General features: G+C 34.8%; 2 protein-coding genes across 2 annotated transcripts in view; one reads left to right on the top strand and one right to left on the bottom strand.

Annotated features, from left to right (window-relative positions):
- The first annotated feature begins 5,455 nt into the window (after positions 1 to 5,455).
- On the top strand, positions 5,456 to 26,559 carry LOC149075837 (alanine aminotransferase 1). Its single transcript, XM_089243352.1, has 14 exons — positions 5,456 to 6,234; positions 9,001 to 9,090; positions 10,763 to 10,871; positions 11,703 to 11,833; positions 12,809 to 12,922; positions 13,551 to 13,680; positions 14,765 to 14,844; positions 16,740 to 16,873; positions 18,118 to 18,226; positions 20,027 to 20,092; positions 20,588 to 20,743; positions 20,923 to 21,035; positions 21,343 to 21,444; positions 23,586 to 26,559. Exons 1-13 carry the CDS (start codon positions 5,866 to 5,868, stop codon positions 21,431 to 21,433), a joined length of 1,692 nt encoding a protein of 563 aa, XP_089099478.1. The 5' UTR covers positions 5,456 to 5,865; the 3' UTR covers positions 21,434 to 21,444; positions 23,586 to 26,559.
- The window catches only part of LOC149075836 (HEAT repeat-containing protein 3), a 47,657-nt gene continuing 47,157 nt past the window's right edge, over positions 26,339 to 26,838 (bottom strand). Inside the window, exon 15 of the mRNA XM_089243351.1 lies at positions 26,339 to 26,496. Within this exon, the coding sequence (XP_089099477.1) occupies positions 26,395 to 26,496 (102 nt within the window). The 3' untranslated portion in view covers positions 26,339 to 26,394. The remainder of the gene's footprint in view (positions 26,497 to 26,838) is intronic.

Below are 26,838 nucleotides of genomic sequence, written 5' to 3'. Positions count from 1 at the left end.
GTCCCCTCGTCCGAAATGTGAGAAAATGACCGAAAAAAGGGAAAAAGATGACCAAATCTATTGTTCTGTCACTTTGGTCCCCCCTGCCGAACGAAATTTCTGGCTACGCCCTTGTCCCATTCACTTTGGTAACAATACATTAAATGATTGTTATACAGTCGAATATCCTGTTATAACGAACTCCAAGAAACCGGAGAAAACACTTCGTTATAAAGAAATTTCAGATTGTTTGCATTGTTCCTATGTATACTTATTAGAGGGATTAGAAAACCATTCGTTAAAACGATATTTTCGCTGTAACGGTATTCGTTAAAACGGGATTCGCCTGTAATTAGAGCCCGAATTTTCCACTTAAAAAAAATGGCTAAATATGAACTAAAACTGAGAAAATATGTGCTAAAGAACAAATAACCAAGCAAAAAACGCAAACGCATTTTTAAATGCATCTTTTCTATTTATCTCGATGCATATTCATTTGCAAAAACATTCTCATGCAAATGATTTCTACATGTATTTTATTTAGGAATTTCTAGTTATTAGTACTGTAGCTGCTCACTAATAGAAAGAAAAAGTTGCTCGAAAAAGAAGCAAACTACACGTGCACACAAGTAACAAAACATGAATAATGTCAAAAATGGGCGGATTTTTCTCCTGAGATTTTACTTCTTTTTACTTGAAAAAAAAGAAATGACAAGCAAATAAAGCACCCGGGCTTCGGGTATGGTCCATGTAGCTAGAAGGTCCTTGGAGTTGAGCAACCAAACTATTTGAAAATATCGAATTTCCGATTCGATAAACGATGTTGCCTGATCCATAAATCCATGGAAGTGAGCATGAATGTAATAAGTTCAGACTTTTAATTGTTCAGTTGGTCATCTAAACCGCTTTGATAATACGAAATTCTATGGAAAACATCTTATACTCTTAGAGAATCAACTGATTTGAGATCAAAAATCAATTTCACATGACTAGAGTTCCGTTAATCGTTAATACGACGTATTAGAACGAAATGATCTCAAAGACGTCCCAATGCAGATAAAGCAGCAATTTTCAATAATTTTATGTCCTTACAGAGCGAAACGTGAAAATTCGTTTATAATGAGAACTACGTTACAGCGAAAACTTTTCTTGTGGTTGTGAGCTGTTGTTATAACGAACTTTTATTGTATTTATGAGCAATATTAATTTGAAAAATTAAAAAAATTTAATTAATCTTCCGCACAACTTGAAAATTTGCACTTATTCTGAAAATTATTCAATTACATACATTTATACACACATTAATGCTAAAAAGAGGTTAATTTATATAAATGCAACAAACAGGACTAATCATAACAAATTTATAAATAGTGCAAAAAAAAAATGAATAAATCAAAATTAAAAAGGTCAATTTCCCGTGACCTTTCATTAAATTAAGTTGTATAATAACCAAGAATGGCCACTGAAGCTGTGCTTTCCAAAGTGTGAAATATCGACCCCTGGGGGAAGGGGTCGATGCAATTGTCCAAAGGGTCGATAGAAGCTATGGGTTTAGTATAGGATCCTATGGGTGGTCTTGAGTTGGGAGAAATGAGAAAGAAATTTTTTTTAAAGAAGAGCTATGGAACACAAAAATTTTGGGAAACTTTTCACTGAAGCAGCGGTTCTCAACCGGTGCTCCGTGTACACTTCCCGGGGGCTCCGCACCCACTCGAAGAAAATAAATCAGTAAATTCGATAAATGAATATAAGAGGAGAGCGTACGGGGCTCCACCATAGAAATTTTACGCCGAATAGAGGCGGCCACTGATGCATATTTGTGTTTGAGTACAGGTGATCATTTGTGGAGATTTTACTGTATTTAGGAAAATGTAATGGAACCCTTTGTATATATCTCCCTATTACGTTTCTGACCTTACTTATTTGTACGAGGTTTTGCTTCAGTTGCTATACATTTCTATACATTATCCCTGTATACAGGGCCTAATTTCTTCATGGGCAAATGAAGCCTTTATAACTTTGAGCCCCCGAAATTCAAACAACATACATTCACTGACCAATTAACATCTTTGACTCTTGTCGCAAGAGCCTCCTAATTCCTGCTTTACCCAGGGCCCTGCCTGTATACACTTCAATTAATCAACGTTTTCACTTCGATTCGAACTCCCAAGTCTTTGGAAAACACCTTTTCTATCAATCGAATCACATAATTTTTCAATTGGTGAAAACGTGTCACTGAAATACAGTGTTTTACGGTTTTCAAAAACCCATCATGAAGAAACGTTTTAAGCGGAAAAACTAAGCGGGATCGACTGTAGTTTCTCATGCATATTTTTTACTGAAAAAGTAATAAAATTTAAGATGATTGACTGGTTCAATCAGGGCTGCAACTAGATGCTTGGTTACCCGGGGCAAGCGCGCATTTTGACGCCCCCCTTGTAATGTTGAAGGAGAGGTTTTAGAATGAAATTTGCACCCCATCCGGTCTAGCGCCCGGGGCACGAGACCCGCCTGCTCCTCCCTAGTTGTGGCCCTGTGTTCAATGTCTTTTGGCAGGTACTGAAATAATTATTGAACGGGCTACGGTATGCTGATAGCCAGGGCTGTAACTGGGATTTTTGTCGCCCCCACATTCGATAATTTTGTAACGGTGTTCTGTAAAGGACGTTTTACACAACGTTTAAATAACACTTTTTTTTCTGTTAAATCTTCAAATGAATACCGTAAAATTGCTTGAGACTTTAGCAACAATAATGTTATGATAGTATTATAAGTATATTTCTTCTCAAGCATAAGATTTTGAATCAAAACGACAGATTTTCACAAATTTTTTTTTCGGAAACGTCTGTAAAAAAAAAGTGGGGGGGGGGGGTAATTTTCGGAAAAGTTCGTTTTTCAGTACTGCTTTCGCATTTATACGACGCGTCGTATAAACGAGGTCCCATTAGAGCCTGAGCCCCCCCCAACATTTTCAATAAGTTTACGCCTATGCCAGCAACCCTTCTTCCTTCAACATGTTCAGTGCGATTCATAGAAGAACACGATGGCCAGTCCGTTTGAAGGATTCCTTTGACGAAATGGGAGTCATCCACAAGTCTAGAACGATGTGAGGTAGCGTTATCGTCCATGAAAAGAATTCATTTCCAACTGCTGCAGCGTTGGGGATCGCAAAATGTCTGAGAATCTCATCTCTATAGCGCTGAGCCGTTGGTGATCCATTCCTGATTATGTACAGGCCATTGCAGCCGTTTATAGAGATATCCGCCCATACTATCAATCCGCCTCCTCCATTCCGGGTACTTTCACGCAAGAATGCCGGATTGTTTCGTTCGCTCAATGCCACGTTCGCTCCGAATCAACAGTCACCTATTGTCAGGTTGAAAAGTGAAACAGAACTGATCCGAGAACATAACATTGGACCATTCATTTCAGCCCCAACCAATGCTGTCTGCCCTTCCCCAACTAGCATGTTCTTGTGCCCACCGTCTGCGGTAGCGTCTGGTCAAAGTAAGCTACACCATAGGTCTGCGAGCATAAAGACCAATAAAGTAGAGTCGGTTTCTCACAGTTTGAGTTGAAGCACTGGTTCCAGTAACTGTCCAAAGTTGTTCCTGTAGATGAGTGGCATTCATCCTGCGGTTTCTCCTGGCTGGCAGCATCAAATATCGATCTTCATTTTATGATGATGACCAAGCATCTAGTTGCGGCCCCGGTCCTTTCAGTCCCACCCTTGTAGGAGGCCATGACGAGGAGGGTCCGTCAATGAACAGAAAACTATACATTGAGGCCCGTCGACATAATTAAAAAAAAACTCTTAACAGAAGGTATCCAGCTATATCCGCCCAACGGGGAATATCCATTATGGCGGGTTCCACTGTTTAATACGTAAATTACCGCTGATGTGACTTGACCACTGTGTGATTGAAGCAACGCACTCTCTGCCCTATCCGTGTTTCTGATCAGTGCCAACACCTCAAGGGCGTAGCGGGGGGGGGGGAGACTTGGGGGTCTGGTCCCCCCCCCGAAATGTGACAAAATGACCGAAAAAAGGGAAAAAGATGGCTAAATCCATTGTTCTGTCACTTTGGTTCCCCCCCCCCCCCACGAACGAAATTTCTGGCTACGCCCCTGCAACACCTTCTGTAGCAGAAAGCCTACGCGCAAAGCTCGTGACATCATTGAAGTCGCCCATTTCACCTATAGTCATTGGATAAAGTACCATCTTATGGACCCATCAAGACCACCTAGATAATCACCTAGCTAATGTGTAATTTAGGAGGTCGTGGCTCGGGAAAGCGGCAGAGAGAGAACTGTTGCTGTCGTCACAGCTTACTTGATCACGTGTGCAGAGGGCTGTGTAATTTAGGAGGTCGTGGACCCACCCTGGTATGGCTCAGGGGCCTTCAATGCATAAGGAGATGGCCACAATTAGGTGATTGGCCTGCTGGGGCAAGCACGCATTTTGGCGCCACTTACATGAAGGGGGAAGTTGAAGGGTGAAATTGGTGGCCCCTCTGGTCTGGGGCACTAGACCCGCCTGCTCCCTCCTAGTTATGACCCTGATATTGAGGGGGGGGGGGGTCTCGTGATACTGACAATTGATGCTATGATTTCCTGATTTTCGAGAGAAAGCATAGAAATTTATAAGCAGTATGTGTACAGTATTTTCAGTTAATTAGGAGTCTCACAGCAGAGGCGTACGCAGAATTTTCTCGAGGAGGGGGGGGGATTACTTTTTTTTTCTGCAAAATAACACTAATCTTGGCTCGGGGGGGGGGAGGGGGGTTACAACTCCCCCCCCTTTGCGTACGCCAATAATGCTTCAGAGTATCACTTTGCCTGAGGACCCATGGTGATATTGAGACGGCCCTCCCCTCCTTATGAAAAGAATCAAAAAATAATTTTTGTTCAACAAAAGTTGGGTAAAAATGATCATATTTTGTGAAACTGATTATCGTTATCTTCGAGCATAGGCCTACGGAGAATTTTCTCGAGGAGGGGGGGGGGGGGTTTCAGATTTTTTTTTTCCTTCGGAGGGGGTTTTACGTTTTTTCCTGCAAAATAACACTACAATCTCAGCTAAAGGGAAGGGGGGTCCCCTTGCGTACGCCAATGCCTTCGAGACACGGAAACGTACCGCTACTTCAAAAGTAGCCGTGGCAATAATCCAGAACATCTCTTTCACCATAGGCATTGATTGTTTTTCGAAGTACTTTCTAACGTCGAATCTCACGACGGGAAAGAACCAGAAGGAAAAGGCTTAAAGAAAAATTATTTATTTTTTGGGAATTATCCAGCTGTGGTTGAACCTTGGGTCATTGCCAAGGAAAAAAAAAAAAAAAAAAGCGGCCCCGTTCCCTGTAGGAAAGGCGCCACTTGAAATACATCTGTTTCCATCCCAACAAATGAAAACAGTTCCTCCAGAAGGGGAAGGAAAAACGCCTAATATTATTAAAGGTTTCTTTTTTTTTTCCTTATTCTTTCGCTAATTTCTTCCTCCAGTTCATAATCAGACCAGTCTTTGAAGAGAGTGAAGTATAAGTTATCGAAATCCTTTTAGATAGGAGATATTACGCGGTTTTTTGTGTGTGTGTGAGGCCTAGGAGTGAATATTAATCTACACAGAAATGAAGCAACTTCGTAACGAGTGACGGAACTCGACTATCGAGCTGGAAAAAAATAGAACGCGAAGTCGCGAACCCTATTGACATACATCGTTGGTTTTTTTCGGGACACCAGCAGAAGCTCACGGCCGACCACTTTCGTATGCGAGGCAATACACTTTTTATTGTAGGCGAAATATTGCGTCTCAAGGCTGTTCATGCAAATAAAATACAGGGAAAAGCATTGACGTGGAAAAAAAAGAAAAATAAATAAACATTAATCATGCTGTTGAAAACTTGCGCTGGGAAGATAGCGACGAGGAGCTGTAATAACGTGCAGCGGCGGCGGCGCGTTATCCATCTCTTCCAGCAGCCGTCGGCGTCGGCGCATACTTCATCCGGTGAATTGTTGATGTTTACCGCCCTGTTGGAGTCGGTGGTTGCCGTCCGTGGTAGAGGTTGTCGTGATACTACAGCTGCTGCTTCTTCGCTGTTAAATTTTCGACCGTTTTGTACTGGGAAATCGCTCAAGATGACCGGCGGTAAAACTATTTCCATCGATAACATTAATCCTAATATCCGGAGGATGGAGTATGCTGTCCGTGGACCTTTGGTGCTAAGAGCGAATGAAATCGAGAAAGAGCTCTTGAAGGTTAAAAAATTGATAATTTATTTCCGTTTTTTATTGCGTGAATTATCAATTAATCTTGAATAAGCTAACCTTTTTTTTTTTAACCTTATTTATCCAAATATTTCCACTGAAATTCACTGTAATCTGAATATTCACTTACGAAAATCTTAATTGGGAAATTAAAAGTGGAGAAACATCAATCAAATCACTTGCAAAATACTATGTGGATGCCCTTGATGCCTAATGCCCACTACATTTGTTATGTGAGGGAATGCAAATACAGTCAAACTCCCTTATAATGAACACACATAATTTTTTTCACATACAACTTAATGAAGTTTTTCCATTTTCTATGAATTTTGAATTGCTTATCTGTTTATGAAGCCTGGTTTTTTTTTTTACATTGTTATAAGTGCGTCTGATTATTAATCAACATTAAAGTTTATGCTAATTTTATGTACTTGTAGGCCTATGTATATGCATTTTGTATTGTTGAATTGCTATGTGATATATCTATTCTTAAATATAGCCAAATTCTCTATCTCTCTCAGGGGTTTGTGTTCCATAAACATAGGTGTAAACTTTTATTGGGCCCATGGGCGTGAGCCTCCCCAATATTTGCCACCATCTCTATGATACCCATATAAGAAGCACTAAATTTCTGTCCCCCCCCCCCAACCAATAAATTATTCGAGAGGGTTGAGCCCCCATGATTAATGAATATACAATGAGATGCAACTCTCCCTTTCTGTATAAGGACCAGAGTCTCCTATAGACAGAACAACTGGCAGATTTTCAGCTCCCTTAATGTTTTCTACATTTCAGCAACTCTGACCCTTTGTGCCATTAAGACAAAGGCATATGACCTCTTCTTCTTCTAAAGAGCTTCAAGAACTCTTGTTGATACTTCAGCACAATATAAGCTTTTATAGCTCATAAAAAAAGTACTTTCTGGATATTAATGCAGAGGGGAACTTTAAAAAGAAAAGTTTGTTGTCTGTGTTGGGAATCGAACCCGGTCCTCTTGCAAGTGTTTTGTTCTTTGTTCTCTTCGGAGACAACAAACTTTTCATTCCAAAGTTCATCGCAGCATTAATATCCAGAAAGGCATTCTTTCAGTTTTTGAGAAAATAACATCCCGCTCCACAGTAAACCAACTGTTTTCTCATCCAAACTCACGGACACCCTGAAACCTCTCTGAGAACCCTTGGTTAAGAACAATCTGCTTGGTAAGATCATTAACTGCTAACATTAACAACAGATAACAATAATATTAATCAACAATTAGTATGTGTCTAAAGATTTTTTTGATGTGAAAATTATAAATTCTAGAGCTTATTCAGATTAAATATCACGTTGCAGGAGCCAAGGTAAGTGCCAATAAGGATTCGCGCAGTCCTGTTCAGCCCAAAGGAACACATTGTTCTTGGCAAAGAAAATGTCTATTCTCTGTAGTTTAATGGTAGAGCACATGCCCAGAAAGTGCAAGGTTGGTGGTTTGATTCCCCACAGAGGAATGTGACTTTTCTTTCCAGTTATCTTTGCTTGTTATCCAGCCACCTATACTTTGTATAATTAGTGGAGAGGTTCATCATTTCATTCTAATAAGGATGTGTTCGGCAGAAACTGCATTATATCTATCTTGTATGAGCATAAACTTGCATTACCTCTTTTCCCAATATTTGCCAAAATCTTCATAACATTTAATAGATATAAATTAAAACATTGAGCTGAACGTCCCCACAACTTTTAATAACTGACGCAATGAGTTATGCAGACTTCCACACAGACAATTTACAATCTACTCCAAAAAAATTTAAGAATAATTACATATTATGTACACCCGTGTATTTCATTTTTTATAATCTAATTTAAATTTTGAGATTTTTGAAATTTCTATTTCTTTAAGTTAAAAAAATATACATAATACAGATAACCCTCTCTAGCTGGATATTTCTGGGACTAATATTGTGTTATCCACTTATCAGGACATTTCAGAAGTTACTTTATTGAATTTTGCTAATAGAAAATTATTATGCAGGTAAATTTCTAACATACACATTCTTCTTACATAGGTTTTACAAGAAATTTTCATTCAGTGTTTACATTGTTCAGTGTTAATTTTAAAGTTTTTGGAGGACAAAGAAGAATCATTCACTTTTAGCTTTTATCTACTAAAGCACTATCCACTCATTCGATTCTTCTTATAATAATGTATGGAAAGAGGAAAAGACTCAAAGGAATTATGCACAACCAGTTTATTCTTTTATCGTATATCCACTTATAGAGGTGTGACTATACTTATATCTCACTAACCTATCATTCATTAAAAAATGTGTTTGCAAAGCTGTGCAAGCATGCAGTTTCACTGTGAAAATGCTCCCTTACACATACAAATCACAATATACACAGTTTATACAAAGCATGTCATTATATCATGCAGATAAAAATTGAGTACACACAGAAAGAAAAAAAAATAGAGCTTTAATCACAACTGTAGCAAACGGCTATGAATTTGTCTTTGACAAACAAGAAGAGTTATATTTAACAATAAGTTGCATTTCCATTCCAAGCTTCTAATATTTTCATCAAGTTATTCTTATTGGTGATTCTTTGCAACAATATATGTATTTTTAACTATTCAATATTTTTACAAATTATATCGGGGAAAATGCATTGATTATTGAGGTCAGATTAAAAAAAGAATGTGTTTTTCGACATAATTTATTGCAAATTCTTACATATTTTGTTTTGGTGAATTTAATCATTTTCTTTATTTAATATTAGGGTGAGAAAAAGCCCTTCACTGAGGTTATAAGGGCTAATATTGGTGATTGCCATGCCATGGGACAAACTCCATTGACATTCATTCGTCAGGTAAATAATAATAATTTTTATTTTATTTTCATTTGAAAAAAAATCCATGTATAAAAAATTTCTCTTATTCAATTGCAACTTAAAATATTTATTTCTTATCTCATGTCATTAGCAAATACAGTGTTGACCTTATGGGACTTTATCATTAGAAAATTCATAGAGAAGAACTTTGATTATTCAACTTGATTGGAAACAAGCTACATTGGTTAATTCAATTATCCACATAGTCAAATATGTACCAATTCAGATGTACACAGTACCATCTATAGAAAAAAAAGAAAGCATCATTTATATATATGTATATATTATTATTATAGCAGGGCTTGACAAATCCCAGGTACCCACCATAGTATTAAGGGGTCGCATATCTCTTAACATGGGAAAAAGTTGAAATACCATTAAAAATACTATTTAACCATCGATTTATTAGAAATTTTGTTCACATATTCTTGATTAAATATGCTATCCTGTGCTGGTGTGAAATTTTACATATCTTTAATACTTAATTTTTAAAAAAATTTCCAAAAACAGAAAACAGCTTGCGTGCATGGTGACATGACATCAATGTAACCATACAATACTGAAATTAAAAGGAAGGAAACGGTTCCTTTCATAAAATGAGCTAAAAGATTTCAGATTCATTCATAAACATTTGATTTATAAAAAATATTTTTTTTTGAATTTTTGAAAATTTAAATTTTAAATAAGAATGAGTCAATGCAATTTAAATCTTTTAGTTCATTTTATAAAATGATCTGTTTTCTTCATTTTAATTTTAATATTGTATGGTTACATTGATGTAATGTCATTTTATCATGCACGCAAGCTGTTTTTAATGTATTTTTTTGAAATTAAAAAAAAAATTAAGTATTAAAGATATGTAAAATTTTATACCAGCATAGGATATCATATTTAATCAAAAATATGTGAAAAACATTTTTAATAAATCAATGGTTAAATAGTATTTTCAATATAATAGCTTTTTAAACGTAACTTTTCTCCATGTTAAGAGGTATGTGACCCCCTTAAAAAATTGACATTGATGGCAAATTTTTTTATGCATGAAGGCTGAGGAAATCACAAAACTATCGAAAATTATGTCAGTGTGTCTGTTATCATGAAAATCGGGGGGGGGGGGGGGGAATGCTTGATATCTATGAAATTTTGCTGGTGACTCAATTTTTTAAGTCCTGATCTACAGTAATTTTAACTGAATAAACATTCTATACTTGCGCAAATCTTGTTGGTAAATGAATCCAGCTTTCATTTATGTTGGATGATAAAAAATATAGAAAATCAATATCAGTTAGAATTTTTTCTTGAGAAAATTACTCATCCTACGAAAGTTGTTGTTAATACTGTGTCTTAAGCTGTTATTACACTACAAAAATTTGATGAAAGATGTTTTACAAAACTTGAAAAACACAACCAATAAGCCTATTCGTTACATTTGCTCGAATTTAACCAACTTGCTTACTGGTTGCATTTTTCAAGTTTTATAAAAGTACTTTTTCAAAAATTTTATAGTGTCATCCTGGCTTTAAGCATCTAATGTCAGGGCATTGACCAGGAGAATGGGCTGTAAATTACTGAGTTCATTTAAAACAGTTACATGCGAATTGTTATAGAAAATATTATTCTTTCGAGATTATGGGTGATTTTTTTCTTGTAGGTTTTAACTCTGTGTACGTATCCAAAGCTCATGGATGATGACCAATTTCCAGCTGATGTAAAACAAAGAGCCAAAACAATATTGGAAGGTTGTGGTGGTCATAGCGTTGGTATGGATGTTAAGCAAACAATAACTTTACTCAAAAAAGTTTTTTATTACAGTCAAATCCCCCTCCCCATTTAACAAATTCTGTTATAGCAAAAATCTTGTTTTAACAAACACTTTTCTAATCCCCAGATAAGTTTTCATGAGAACAATGCAAAAACCTAGAACTTCTTTATAACAGAATTTCATTATAACGAAGTGATTTCTCCTGTCTCTTGGAGTTCGTTATCGGGATTTGACTGTATATAATGTGCTTTATTGTTTCAAATCAAACTCTATATGTGAACAGGGCAAAAGAGAATTTTTTTTATAAAAAATAATATTTTAAGTGTTCAATCATGTCAGAATATTCAGTAGTAAACAAATGGTAAATGGTAGAAACGGGTTTGTGTGAATCTTCAAACCCCCATTTGAGTTGAGATTATGGTGTGTTTTTAGGAATCAAAAAAAGAGAAATTTTTTTTTTATCACAAGTTGATCCCCCTGGTCCCACGAGTGTTGAATAATCTGGAGTTTTCTGTTATAAGTAGTGTGGGTCTCAAATTGTAGGGACCCTGGTGCTTATGAGAAAATCAAGCTCAGGTGATGTCACTAATGTAAGATTTGATCATGGAACTATTCCACAGTATAGCATTGTGCAAGATAAATTTCACATAGTTTCAAAGAGATTTAATAGGTTTATTAAATCTTGCACATAGCTGTTTGATTCACTCATATGTAGGTCTATTCATATTGTGTTGTGAAGTTATGTATAATGTACACATATTTCTGGTGCAGTGTCTATGCAATTATGTATATTCTATATACAATAAATGACCGCTTTGGATTTTCACAGGAGCTTACAGCGATAGTACTGGTGTTGAAGTCATAAAAAAACATATTGCTCAGTATATCGAGAGAAGAGATGGCATTCCCTCTGATTATACGAACATCATTCTCAGCACTGGTGCCAGTGAAGCAGTGAAAGTAATATTTTTTCGTCCTAATAATAACCAGTATGATAATGATTGTTTTCGAACATAGTATTTTAGAGCGAGTTTCTCAACCTGTGATCCTTGAGGATAGTGTCAGTTGTTTCTGTAACAGACATAAAAATTTAATTTTAATTAAAATTAATTCCGTTGCATGCAACTTTAATTGGTAATACTCTCATACATTGAAATAAACGATTAAACCTAATACTACTTCCACTAAAGCACACACATACTTCGCAAAAATTTCTCTGAGGAACTCCTAATGAATAGGTATATGTCAAGATGTGCTGTGCATCTAACATTAAATTTGTTTCTGGTGAATGCTTGTCATATGTTGGAGAAGTGCTGCCATCTGCCTTCCAAATTCAGAAGCAAACACATAGGCAGGTTATTTTCCTGTTGAATATTTAAATGTTGAACACCTGATTGCTCTTTGTGGAGAGTTTTTTTTAATGAGAGATCGGCTTGCACTCATGCCTTGAAGCTGGAAACTATAGAAAACAAGATTCAGCTGACCACCAACATGCCATCAGTGGGGTTCAAACCTGGATCTTCATGATCTGAGTCCATTATGGTACCCAAACGATAGCATGACAGCAAACCCAAATACTATAAATTATCCACCAGATCATTTTCAGACATTTTACTGCAATAAGCAGAGATGGACGTTCTAGTGGAGGGCGCAATAATTATGATGTCAGTACATGTAGACACACATACATTAGGTCACCTTCAAGCATTTTTTATGTTAGGCGCATGTTCCCCACTCCACATTTCCGCCTATGTTTACTAATCAATGGGTCTTAAAAAACGATTTTTTTTTTTCATGACACTGTATATGATGGAAATCACTTCATTTCAATGATCGAATCTTTTTACAATTTTTGAATAATAATGTTGTGATTCTTATTGCAAATATGAAGTTACATTGAAAATCTCTGAGTTTGGTTTTTCTCTTGATTTCAAGGCTGTATTGGGTCTTGTGAATAGCACACAAAATGGTAAACCGCCTGGAATAATGGTACCAATACCACAATATCCATTGTATTCTGCTACAATTTCTGAATATGGTATGCATCAGGTGAGCAATTTTTACAAAGAAGAGATAATTGGTTTTTATTCCTGTGAATCCTTTTTAAATTGTCTAGTACAGTAGAGTAGAGTCTCGCTTATCCAACATAAATGGGCCGGCAGACCCTAGGATAAATGAAAATGTCGGATAATAGGGAGTTGATAAGAAAAAAGCCCATAAGCTTATTAAACGTCAAACTATGTTATAATTTTACTCATTACAAACCCGATAATCACGTTTCATAACAAAACAACAGACAAAATGAACTTACAGTTACAGAATATTCTGAAGTTAAATACAGTTAAAACATTGTCCTTAGACTGCGATCAAAAATTTCTTTAAATCATCAACTTTCACGATGAATGTCATTTCTTCGCTGCCAAGTCTTGCCATCTCTGTCACATCATTATGCTGATCCCTGTAGCTGCTTCTTGTTGCTCAATGTATTTAGTTTCACACTCGCAACTTGCAGTTCTTGTTGTTGATTGATGAGTTTTTTTTTGGTGGGACGTCGGATAATATGGAATGTCGGATAAACTAGACTCTACTGCACGTGTAACAAATTACTCAAATTTTATCACATTCTTGTGTGACATTGATTGCTTTCTTGAACAACATATTTCCTCTCTCTTCATAGATTAGTTACTTTTTGGATGAAGACCACGAGTGGGCCTTGAACATTGAAGAGTTGCAAAGAGCCATTGACCAGTTGCGTGCAAAATGCAATCCTCGTGCATTAGTTGTTATCAATCCTGGAAACCCTACAGGTATAGAGCATTTCATTTCTGGAATAAAATTCTGAAAAATCCTCATTTATATATCTCTTAATTAAACAACTTTCACATTTACACACTGTTTGACTTTTAATCGCTAAAAATTCTTAGGGCCTGTTCCTCATAAGTTCGGGCACTGGGCAAATATGGATTTTTTGGGCCCGAGGCAGAGGCATAAACAGGAAGGGAGAGGCATGTGGGCTGTGACTAAATTAAAAAAGACAGATAATTTTTTTGGGCTTTGGGGCACGAGCCCCATTGTCTTATGTGAGACAGGCCCTGTCATTTTAATGTTAAAATGCTTCATTTATTTTACTCTTTGAATCAACCCCAAAATTTTAAAAACATCATTTCCATTTATGGAATCCATATAATTATTGTAGATTCAAATTGTTAAAAGGAAAAATATATATATTTAAATTGTTTGAAATGTGACCATATGTCCTTTCAGAACTTTTTTCTAATACCCACAGCATTATTCCTAGAGAGTTGAAAAGTGTGTTGAAATAATTTGGGAGGGTGCTAATAGAAAACAAATATAGTATCAGCCCTTCTTTTAGAAATGCTTAGAGAAATGTCTATTGTTAGAGGAATATAATATACAGTCGACACTCATTTTTACAAACTTGTACGGAGGTGAAAAATAGCTTGTAAATGAGAAAGATGTTCAAAGAAATAGTATATCGTTTAGGACCAGAATATTAGTTCATAAAAACATGCAGTTTGTAAATTGGAGGTTTGTAAAATCGAGCATTGACTGTATCTGTATTCAGAACAAAGAGTACATATTTTGAAGGGCCTGTCTGCATATGTCTGCACTTTTAAAAATGAACTATGTATCAGCTTATCCTGAGACAGTGGCGTGTAAGTAATGTCCTCAGTTATTTTGAGGTGTTCAGATATGTTCTAATATCACACGTATTTTTTTATCTTAAAAAAAATAAGCATGCTTCACAGACAAAATCCAACGAATCAATTTCTGGACTTCAGTGAGACTAATGTCCATGCTTGCATTAGCTGAATAAATCGAGCCGTTTCATTTATTGATCAATATATTTTTTGTGGTCATGCTTTATAGGATCTGTGTTGTCCAAGGATAATATTGAAAAAATTGTGAAGTTTGCTGAAAAAGAAAATCTGTTCCTGATGGCTGATGAAGTGAGTTAATTATTACGATGAGAACATTTGCTTTTTTGTAACAAATCTTCTGCATGAAATAGAGGGATTATTACTTCACCGTTTTTATAGTGTCTGATGTTTTTTTTAATCCTTAAACTGCTTGATCATCCATAGGTGATCCACACACTACGATCAACTTACAATATTGAAGTCCCAGTTTTAAAAAAAATAAACGCAGTAGTGTCGATAATAATTCAATAAGTTCAAGGTCTGGATAATCAGAGATGCTAGAATGTTTTGGAATTCCTTCTCACGAGACATATATTTTTGTTTGCCAAGAATTTTTTCCCCATTTTTCCCTATGAGCGTGAGTAATTTCAGTTTGAATGGGATGTTGACGGGAAATGAAGGGGATCTTGGTTCCTAGGCTGATGGTTTTGGTGGGTTCCCAGGCCAGAATTTTTTAGACATCCTTCTATTGTAAATTTCTATTGTAAAAAATAATAAAAATTAAAACTTATATTGAAGCCCCCCAGGGGTGTCATTTCAACTTTTTCCAGGGGGGTGGGGGCAAACAACATGCACTCAATGTATGTATATATTTTTTACCAATTTTAGTGTATTTTCAAAAGCCAGGTCCCCCCCCCCCCCCAAAATGACTGGCCTGATTGAAGCATCACCACTGGATCCAGAGGAGGTCACAGTTGTGGCAGCCATAATATGTAATAAATTAAACAGGTGAATTGAGAACAAGAAGAGTGAAATTAAACAGGGATAGGTAGGTCCAGAGAAAACAAATTACAACAATTTAATTATTCATCAAATGAGAATAATACAAGGAATGCCGAACGGAACCTGCAATGGATGGTGAACCGATCAGCTAATAGCTCATCGGTTCACCGTCCATTGCACGGTTCTGTTCAGCACACATACGCTCTAGCGAAGGAAAATCTCTATCTCCTCTGTAGCTTAGTGGTCAGAGCACTTGTCCGGCAATCGAGGGACCCGGGTTCGACTCCCAGTAGAGGCAGAGATGAGTTTTTCCTTCCTTAAAAAAAAATTAACATCTCAAATGATAAATATCTTCACAACATCCAGTTTTCTGTATATCTTGTATTAACAAGTGGACAGCGACATTCATGCCAAATGAAAATAAGTTCTGTTTTTTAACACCACGCTCCTTGTCTATTGGAAGGGTCCATGTGTAAGTACAGCAAATTATAATTGAAAGGCTGAAGGGGCTCCAACCCAGTGATGGACCTTGTATTTTCTAAATACTTTTCACCACTAATATTTACCATAAAATCAATATAGGGACCCACCCGCCCACCACTTCTAAAAGTAGTTTCTCCACTGTTTTTCGAATAATCTAAGGTGGTCTCAGTTCTGTTTACCTCAAATTATCAAGCATCTACTGTAATTTTAATAAACATGAATCAAGTCTGTCCAGCTGAAATTTGTGTGTGTTTTCCAGACCCTTCACAAAATTTTGGATCTGAAAAACCGACCCTTTATTAAATACAAATTAATGGAACCATTTTTATTGATGAAATTTGCCATTTCTTTTGTGATAAATTAACTAGATTGTTTTGCTTCCTACAAAATTAGTTATTTTTAAAAAAATTAATCACCCTTTTCACTAAAATAAGAAAATTTTTCACAAAAACAAGACCTTACAAAAGAATGTCTGGACAGACCCCTGTGAATTCTCAAAAAGTTATATACTGCAACCGGCCATGAGTTAATGATTCCTCAGTAAACATCTTTAACTATCCCCCCCTTAAATAAAATTGATACAACGATACTAAAAGCAAAGATGGATTTCTCTCTGTCACTGTAAATTATGTATGGTAATACTGTATCCTGAAAACACTATTTGCTAGTTCAGTAACGAATCATTGACAATAATTTGCTATGATATTTCTTTATGGCAGGTCTACCAAGACAATGTCTATGCAGAAGGAATGAAGTTCCATTCATTCAAAAAGGTAATGATGGAAATGGGCGCTCCTTACAACAAGATGGAGCTGGTGTCATTCATGTCTGCATCTAAAGGCTATATGGGAGAGTAAGAAACTTATTTATTTTGATAATTCTAATTGGATTAAAAGTGAGTTAAAGATCCTAGTTTTTTACAATTTGTGTTTAACTTTTTTTTTTAATTCCTAAAATGTTCCGATTTTTTTTTTTTAAATGTTCTTTCAATATTTTACTTTTTAGTTCCCAAAATTGGTAGGAAATATTTTTGTAAATGTCTGTTGAAATATTGGTGAGATAGCATTAAGTTGAATGGTTCATGTGCAAAATATTGTCTAAATTGTTTTGAAATTGTGTTTTTCACACTTTCAGGTTTGGGGGAAAGTTAAAAATGATTGGTATCCAAATTTTTCAATATAGTGTGAACAAAAGTTTGGGTTCTTGACAAAGATATCCCATTTTTGGTCTTGAGTTTGCACATTTTTCTTTGCTTAGTTCTACTAAAATACATTTTAACATGACGAAACACACTGAAAGCTGAAAATATTGTCTGATTACAGAAGATGGCGTATGAGCTTCTATGACCTTTATCATGAAATAGAGGGTTCATTCTTCAGTAGGGAGAAACGGGGAAAAAAACAGTCTCCAGGGTTGCTGCTTTTACTGACAGACAATACATACTGTGCCATTCTTAACCCTAGAATACTAACTCTACGTCTCAGAAACGTAGTTGTATAGGTAGTTAACATGCAGTTTTTAATCGGAATGTTTTTTTGTTCGTATTCTAGGGTTAAGGTCATCACAGTCCATAGCTGCACATGGACAAAATAATTTTTTTGGTCTTTTTAGTTTTGCATGATAACGTTCAACTGTATTAATATTTAGCCCATACAAATCCCTCATGTAGGCAAAAAATGGTAGTTTTCTGATGGGCCCAGGGATCAAGATGATTTTGTTTTGATTTTCTTTACTATGAATTTACTACTAGTACATGTTGACACATGCACCTCATAAGCATTCCTCTGAAGAATTTCTAACAAATTGATATCTGTCAGAATGTGTGTTCTGAGTGTATTTGTGGCCGTAATGTATCAATTTTGTGAAAATTACACATGTTTTGTGTTCTAAGGGTGCTGCACATCCTACTTCCATATTTCGAAGTAAAAATGGCAAACGCCTACATTTTTTGTTATGTAAGTGTCATATTGGTTTGCTTGCTCTCTGTGATAATTAAAAATTTACTGGAAAATTGATGCAGTGTAGCCAACAAAAAATTTTGGCTCTGGCCCTTTCCCCACGTATATTTTTTTATTTAAAATATCTATTTGCCCTTAGGTGTGGATTGCGTGGAGGCTACTGCGAGCTCACAAACTTTGACCCAGAAGTGAAAAGTATGTTATTCAAGGCTGTGTCTGCAAGACTATGCTCTAGTATATTAGGACAGGTGAGGTGTCAATCTATATATATAAAATTGATTTTCTATCTGTGTGTGTGTATGTTCTCTATTCAAATCTACAATTTTAGATCAATCGGCGCCAAATTTTGCATATATACCAAACGGAACCCGACTTGAACGATAGGCTACTTTAAAATTTCGTCAGAGCAGGGCAAGTGCCCCAAATGGGCAGAAAACTGTCGGGCAACAATGCTTTCTCTGCCTCAACAATCACTTTCCGAACGTTTACTTTGGTTACCGTGGTTCCCTAGCAATGCGTTTCAGACATGTATATGCCTTTACAATGGTTTGTTACTTCTCTAATCCTGTTACTATATGAATAATAATTTATGTCTTTATAATGGTTTGCCACATTTTCAATACTCCCAGTAATGAGGTTTTTTAATCATCATCAGCATCGCTTTGAGGGTCAGGGAAAGGGTGATCCTCATAGAAATTAGTGTTAAAATTGCCGATTTTACTGTAGAAATGCGAAAATTTGGTGATGTTTTCTGTCATGTCAATAATTTTAAAAATTGTATTGAATTCTCGATTTTTTTTTTGAAATATTGAGTTCGCTTAGAGATATACAAAGCCCAGGAGATTAAATATGAAGTAATTATCCGGGCATATATATATATATATATATATATACTTTTGAGTTGGATATCCAGGCAATAACATTAATTTCCACTTTTTATTTATATCTTCTCAAGCATGAAATTTAAGTTCTCTGTATTGTCTTTTTATATTCAACTGCATAAATTGATATAGTTTAGGTTGTTTTAAAATCAATTATGGGTCTGTATAGTACATCGAAGAAATTCCACAGCTTTAAGCATTTTTGGAAGCAGAAACAGGCAGAAATAGATAACTTGAAGTTCGGGAGGGGGGATCAAAATACCTAGCGCTTCTTAAAAAAAGGGGGGGGGGAAATATTCCTTTCTATGTTTCTTTAAATCTAGATTTGTTTATTTCATGAAGTCGCCATATTGGTCAACTTAGACACGGTTTGCATGTCCCTCAAAGAAAGAGGGAGATATCACGTGATCCAAAAAGCGTCATTGAAGAAATCCCGGGCAGCGCCGGGTATTATAGCTAGTTTAGTTATAAATCTCATCAGAGCTTGAGGGTCATTCAAGTATTACGTCAGGCATCAACGGGGGAGGGGGCGTTTCGGATTTGCTGACTTTTGATGACAAGGGGGGAGGGGGAAGGGGTTTGAAGGTTGCTTACGTCATCAAATCAACCACCCCTTTTTGAAGATATGAAATATTCTAAGCTGCTGACGAAATTTTGCTAATGGGGGGGGGGGGTAAAAAATGGCTGAAAATCTGCTTACGTCATACTTGAATGGCCCCTTGACAGCTCGCATGTTGCCATGGTGGCCAAAACATCTCTATTGATTGGCACCTTAAATTTTGTGCATGTGATTATCAAATAAGAGTCAAGACAACAAAAATTTTTGGAAATTTTGGCCATTGTATCTACTAACATGGGAAAGGATACCTATAATCCCATGAAAAGAAAACAATTATTTTTGATCTTTTCTTAAAAATGAATAAATAAAATGTTCGGTTGCAAAGAAATTTGGCTGAGGCGTAGCTTATTCATCGATATGCTAAGTCGGATCTCCATAAACTTAATATTACACATGCTTGTTAAGGTTTTTATTTATTTTTGTTCTATAATTTTGTTTAACTACTGACCAGTTTTTTCCACGTATTGTATTGGCGATCTATCCATTTGTTTTCAAATTTATTGAGCTGAGAAATGGTTAATGGATATTTTCTCATTTTGTTTTGTTAGGCCTGTATTGACTGTGTAGTAAACCCTCCACAAAAAGGCGAGCCTTCGTATGAGCTATTCCAGAAAGTATGTATTTTTACATGAAATTTTTTTTATAGCATGAATGCTATTTAATGATAGTAAGGTGGCCTTCATTTTGTAAATTTAAAAGCATGATAAACAACCAAGCAGGATGGTGCAAATAATATATGCATCATCCTTCTCTATTTAAATACTCATGCGATAATCCCATCTTTCGGAATCACTGTCTGAAGATATTTATATAACCGTTGCTTTTGCTTTCAAAAGGTAGTCCATAGAAGAAAAAAAAAACAAGATTATTATTGAAAATATATACACTTCTCTGGCTAACAACTATTGGTTATAGCTCAGACCTCTGAGGGTCCTCAATTACATGCTTATTGAAAAACAGAGGTACAAAATGATAAATTCTAATTTCTTGCAGTCACTTTGCAAAACCAAATAATTTGCTCTTAAAAGAAATATTTAGTATTTATTATATAGTATTTAAAGCAAAGTTTATGTTGATACAACTAAATTAGTTAATTTTAAAAATTTCAGGAAAAAGAAGCTGTTCTAAAGTCGTTGAAAGAAAGAGCTGTTTCTGTAGCTGACACATTCAACAGGATGAAGGGAATCAGGTGCAACAAAGTCGCTGGTGCCATGTATGCTTTCCCAAAGTTAACTCTTCCAGAGCGAGCTATCCAGAAAGCCCAAGTAAGTAGAAACACATCCATCGCATGGATGCAACCAGAACGATATTTTATTACAAGAAAGCAAATTTTACATACTCAAAAGCCTTATTTATTTTACTCTAAGATATATGAGTAGAGTTGCAATCTGTTAAATTTGTAAATAGTAACTGCATGTGAAATAAATTAATGTGTTTGTTTCAGTCTCTAGGCCAAGCTCCGGATTTCTACTACGCTATGCAGTTGTTGGAAAGTACTGGAATCTGTGTAGTTCCTGGAAGTGGATTTGGTCAAATTCCTGGAACTCATCATTTCAGGTATTTTAATAGATTATACCTGAGTGTGTGTTGCGAAGCAATAAAAACATAACTGGTTTTTTTTTTCTGGCAGAGCAAATTTTCTCCCATCTCGCTAGTAAATTTCTCATGGAAAATTTAATTTTATAAAAAATTGATCAAATATTCATTTGAAATTGGTTAAAGTTTATCGCAAGTTTTTTTCCCTGAATCAAACTAAGAAGAAAAATGTATGTATGAAAAATTATATATTTCAAGCTTATTTTAAAACTTAAAATTACATTTATAATTAAAGATGTTGTTCCATTATAATTATTTTTTTATTTAGGACAACAATTTTGCCACAACCAGAGAAGCTGAAGATTATGCTACAGAAACTGGAACAATTCCACGAGAAATTTTTAGAGGAATACAAGTAGCATGATATCAGGTATAGTTTTTATTATTTAAAACTATAATTTTGCTTTAATTATTGGTAATTTATAAGGTTTATAATAAGCCAACGTGTTTTTCATCTAAAGATGATTAGTAATTTATAAGGTTTCCACAGCAGTTTTGAATTAGAAGAGGTTTTCTGGACAAAAGGCTGTTGTCTGTGCGAGTTAATTTTTCTCCATGTTACCCAACATTAGCGGTTTGTATGTATCATCGGGAGGTGTCTAAGTTGCTTAATTTGATATCAAATGTGACATTTTTTTCCTTGCCAGAAATCCAAGACTTTTCAACCTTAGACCAACAAATGATCACAGCATATTATACATTTGCTTTTTTTGAGCTTGTCAGGTGCTGATTGATTGTAGAAATTTTAAATAATATCAAATGAGTGACATCTTTGTCTGGAAGGATTTACATCTAGGATCACTGATTTGGGAATTCTCATTGTTGAGCGCCTTAGGTATTCTGAACGTCGCTCCACGGTTGTCAAAATAGCAAATAGAATGCTCTATTTGATTCTCAAAAAGCTCTCTACGTGTTCTCCTAGAGTCATCCTTTCGTATTTCCGAAGCTAGTTCTTGTCTAGGATATGTCGCACGATTTTGGAGACCCTATCTTCAGAAAGATATAGACTGGTGGAAAGAATGCAAAGATGAGGCACTAAAGGGTATGCAAGGTTTGAGCTATGAAGAGAGGCTTGATTCATTTAATGTGTTTTATTTGGAACAATGTACAGGCATTATGGAGATATGTTTGAAGTATTCAAGATTTTCGATGGGATCGATAAGATGAATCATGAAATATTGTTATGATATCATTCAACTGCTTCTACTCAGGGACATGTTTCCATTGGTTAGGGACAATTCTAGGTGGTTGTATCGCGGGAATTTTTTTCCAACAAGGTTGTAAATGCATGGAGTAGCTTACCATCTGATGCCGTGAATTCCCTCACAATAGACACTTTCACACAGAAATAAGGAGATGGGTAGGCGTAATTGAGAAGATATCCATGTTTTTAAATGAATTACAACCATATCTCTATACGAAGGTTTTTAACAGCTGGCTGATGTGGAGATATATTTAGGAAAGAGAGAAAATTCAATTGCCTTTGCGGGAAATCAAACCCACGTCCTTTCACTTTCCAGATGAATGCCCTAGACTACAAAGGCAATGAATATCTCAATCTTTCCTTGGAGCTCATGTGCACTGAACGGGACCATACATGGACGATTGGACCTAACTCAAACCAAAGCTCGCAGTTGCTGACACTGCCACCAGATGGCGACTTATCCAGGGATGATGTCACTCTATATACACAAAAGTTTTTAACAGCTGGCTGATGCAAAGATATATTTAGGAAAGAGAGAAAATTGAACTGCATTTGTTGGGAATCGAACCCACGACCTTTCACTTCCAGAAAGTTGTTAAAAACCTTCGTACATGAATAGCAGAGTGTGACATCATCCTCCGACATATTTTTATAGCCAGAATATTTTACTTCAGTTACTTATTTTCTGACTTATCAATATTGGGTAGCTGTATTTAGGCTATGAAAACCATATTTTTATTGGTCTTTCTATTACTATTTCTTTTTCCAGCTACTTTGTAGGGCAGTTTGCCTGTTATGGCTTCTGATTTTTTATTTTTATTTGATGATGTTATAAAAGAGGTGTCAAGCTATTTCATTGACAACTACAAAACAGAAATCAGCAGCACAAGCAATGGAATTGCTTCACTTTTTTTTTCAAAATACATCCTTCCAGATGTGGAGATGCAGTTGAATGAATGTGTATTAGAATATTCTTAGCATTACTTACACATAATTACATAAGCGTATGACTTAGAGTGTTTTACTTGTGATTGTAAAGAAGTAAGGTGTCCTTTAATCAAATCTCAGCCAGGAAGTTTTATTTTGCAATGTAATAGCTTTTTTAGGTGGGTATGGGGTGCTGAAAATCGCTCTGTATTTTCATTCAAACTGTTTCATTTTTCAACTGTATGTTCTTGTTATTCATTGAGTTATTTTTTGATGTATTCATGGAGTATGAAAATTTCATTTTTTATTGAAGCTTATTGTAATTGATGAATTTTTTGAATTCAAGAAAGGCATACTTTAACTTAATCTTGTCTTTACAGGTGTTGATGAACTAATCCAAATTGTTTTATGCATGCTGGATATGAATCATTGTTAACTGTTAGATGATAAATTGTTATATCATATGTGGTGTACTCAGATTTTTTTTCCAACAATATGTTGCCAATAGATTTACATGAATTTGAAATTGACCAATTATAATTGTGTTTCGAAAAATTAAAATGTGCTTCCATAAACATGGTGTCCACAGTTAAGTACAAGGCATTTTATCTTAAAATATGCAGTTGGTGATAACTGACCTAATAAAAAGTTATATACACAAACTCCATTAAAGGCGCTTAAATTACACTAGAAGCATGATTTGAAAGATTATCATGATGGAAGTCAAACAAATCAGACATCTCTCAGCTTTCCAGATAATCATGCCAAACAACATGCTTTGCAGGTTAAACATCAAAGAAAGATATCTTTAAGTTTTAGTGTTAGTCATTTTGTGTATATGAATGTTTCAAGAAAAATTGATATTGAATATATATATATTGATGTGTGCATTATAGATTCCATTCCGTTTTGAAGTGCATTTGTTAATTTAGTTTTTTAAAATGTACAAATTTTTTATAGTGTGAAATTGTTTTTTATGTGGTTTTTCTATACAAACTAACTACAATAATAAATTATGTTTGTTTTCACATTTTTTTTCAAGAGTTTTTAATTGACATTCAATTGAATTTCTACCACTCAAAGTGAATATGATTTTCTTTAAATCTCTCTCAGATGCACTTTAAGAAGCTCGATCGTATTTCATGTTCATTCATTTTTGAGAAACTGAAGATCACTTTGTCATTATTAAAATGAAGGGCATAAAAATAAGTGTTCATGTTTGAAGATACTTTATTTTCAATTTCCAACAAAACATTCTTTGAACTGGAAAAAACGGGAATCTATATTAATGCAGCAACTAAATATTTGAATCTTTTCACTATATATTTTCCACCAATGTGGAGAATATGAAAATGAAATATATGTTATGGTAAATGTATTATCATACATAATAACCAGTTATGTACTGGGCCGCAACTACGTAGGTGCACCCACTTCGAAGGGGGCCTAAATTCAAATTCTTCCACAGGGCTGGGGCTAGCTACGGTCCTGATTATATATAATAATCACATGCATAATCGTCAAGCATTTTGGTAAGTTTAATAAATTTCTCTGAATCTATCACTTTTATGGAGATTATACATAGCACCCAAGTGCCATTGGAAAATTTAATAAGTACTAAAAATATCACTTTTACAGAGATTATGCATAATACTCAAGCATCAGGTCATTGGTAAACATGATAAATTGTATTATATAATATACATGATAATTCATGCACGTATTATATCGGAGTATGATCATAAAATTTGTTATATCAGGGTCTGATTATATTCATCACACATATTCAGAATTTTTTTCATATGTATCAAATTTACCAATTATACTAAGGTATCGTAGATAAAGGTGATAAATTTCAAATATTTATTAAATTTACCAACAACACACGGTTATTATGCATAATTGCTAGTAAAAAGATAAACTTACCAAGACGATTGATAAGTATGCGTAATAACTCATTATTATGTATAATAGATTTATCACATTTACAATAATATATATACCGTATTTCTCGGCCCAGGTGTGCTTGGTTTAGAAAAATCACAAGCAAAAGAAAGTTGTCCAACATATGTGGCATGGCATAAGGGACCACCTTTCCATGAAAAAATTAAAACTTTGCATAATTAATACTTTTGCATATTTTACAAGCAGATATAAAATGGCTGCTAAATGCTCAGAATCATTTCTGAATAATTAAAATACAATTTAATTAATATTGACTATAAACATTATAGTTCAAAATTCGGATTTCTTGAAACAAAAATTGATATAAGCATTAAATTGGAGCAAGGATGGGGAGGGGGGGGGGGGGGGGAAGAAAGCTTCTGAAAATTGATTTCTTAAAAATCCAAGCACTGGCTGAGAAATATGGTAGTTATAGTTTAGATATATTTTACAGTTGTGAGGTAAAACTTCAAGTCACTTGTGATTGGCCAAGCTATAAAAATCTTTAAATTATTTATTTTAAAAATCCATTTTTTTAATTGAAATATTCTAGTCAAAATGATTTGCCCAGAATGGTTTTGATTGTGTATTTTAACTTCCATTTTTGAGCACTGTCATAAACAGAAGTTCCTCTTGATACAAGTAATATTTCTTCAAGTTATTCTATACAATTAAAATATACGTATCATTATGCATTATTGGAATTGAAAAGTTTCATGTTTGCATTAAACACTATCAGATTCTCACATGCAAGTTTTAAATATTGGTGTTACCATAACAAACTTCCAATTTCATCAATACCAAAAATTTTTAACATTCTCTGATTTTGATAACTTGATATAAATAAATCATGCCAAACATTAGGAATCTTTTTCAAAAAAAGTTTCATGTATCACGTGAAAATTTGTATAATGCAGACATGAAAGAATTATAATTCAATACCATTTATATGACATTCCTTATAAGTTAAAATCAAGTGAGATGGAAAGGGAAATTATCTTCATAACTGTTATAGATTCAGTCAACATTGTAACATTTAAAAGCTCATGGTCATCCACATGAAATTTCAGATAAGATTACAAATAAATTACACTTATTTTAAGCTCTTTCAAAAATCTTGAAATAAATATTGAAATAGATGTGGATGGTCTTTGAAAACTTTTGCACATAAAAATACAATTTTAACACGATTTTATCAAGCATAATTTATTCAATGCACATTGTTTTTATGAAAGAAATATATGGTTACATAAATTTATTTTTGTATTTGAGAAACCTCAATAAATTTGTTTTTGCAGTCATTATTATTGGAAGATGTTCTCCAAGGGAGTTCTTCTGTTGTTTTATCTGGAAAAAAAAATTATATACGTATATAGGTGTTGAATAAATGGAAATATATATATGAACCGACACACTTGTAGTTCAATTGAGTTTTACTTATTGTCTTTTTCTAAAAATTTATTCTTTTTTATACCAACTATTTGAAGGGTCCACTTCACAGGAATTTTTTCAAAAATGAGATAGCTGTGCCATCTTATAGCATTCAAGAAATACTATCCTTGGGTCCATTCATTTTTAGGGTGAAATGACTAGTGCTTCTGTGGTAACACTGGGAGAAAATCACTCCTTCATAGATTCTGGTTCGTTTTTCTCAAAATATAATTTCGGTTGTAAAGAGGTTTACCAGGA

The sequence above is a fragment of the Pholcus phalangioides genome, unplaced genomic scaffold (genome assembly GCF_987345545.1).
Source record: "Pholcus phalangioides strain wild (caught in Gottingen) unplaced genomic scaffold, Ppha-v1.0 ptg000015l_1, whole genome shotgun sequence".
NCBI lineage: Eukaryota > Metazoa > Arthropoda > Arachnida > Araneae > Pholcidae > Pholcus > Pholcus phalangioides.
The sequence above is the reverse complement of the archived record's forward strand: the minus strand, read 5'-3'. Positions and strand labels throughout refer to the sequence as shown.

What these genes read in the sequence shown, in the direction of transcription:
- LOC149075837 (XM_089243352.1), top strand. Translation starts at nt 5,866, where the DNA reads ATGCTGTTGAAAACTTGCGCTGGGAAGATAGCGACGAGGAGCTGTAAT. An exon ending in TCGAGAAAGAGCTCTTGAAG is followed by an intron (nt 6,235 to 9,000) that starts GTTAAAAAATTG and finishes ATTTAATATTAG; the next exon opens with GGTGAGAAAAAGCCCTTCAC. An exon ending in TGTTCCTGATGGCTGATGAA is followed by an intron (nt 14,845 to 16,739) that starts GTGAGTTAATTA and finishes TCTTTATGGCAG; the next exon opens with GTCTACCAAGACAATGTCTA.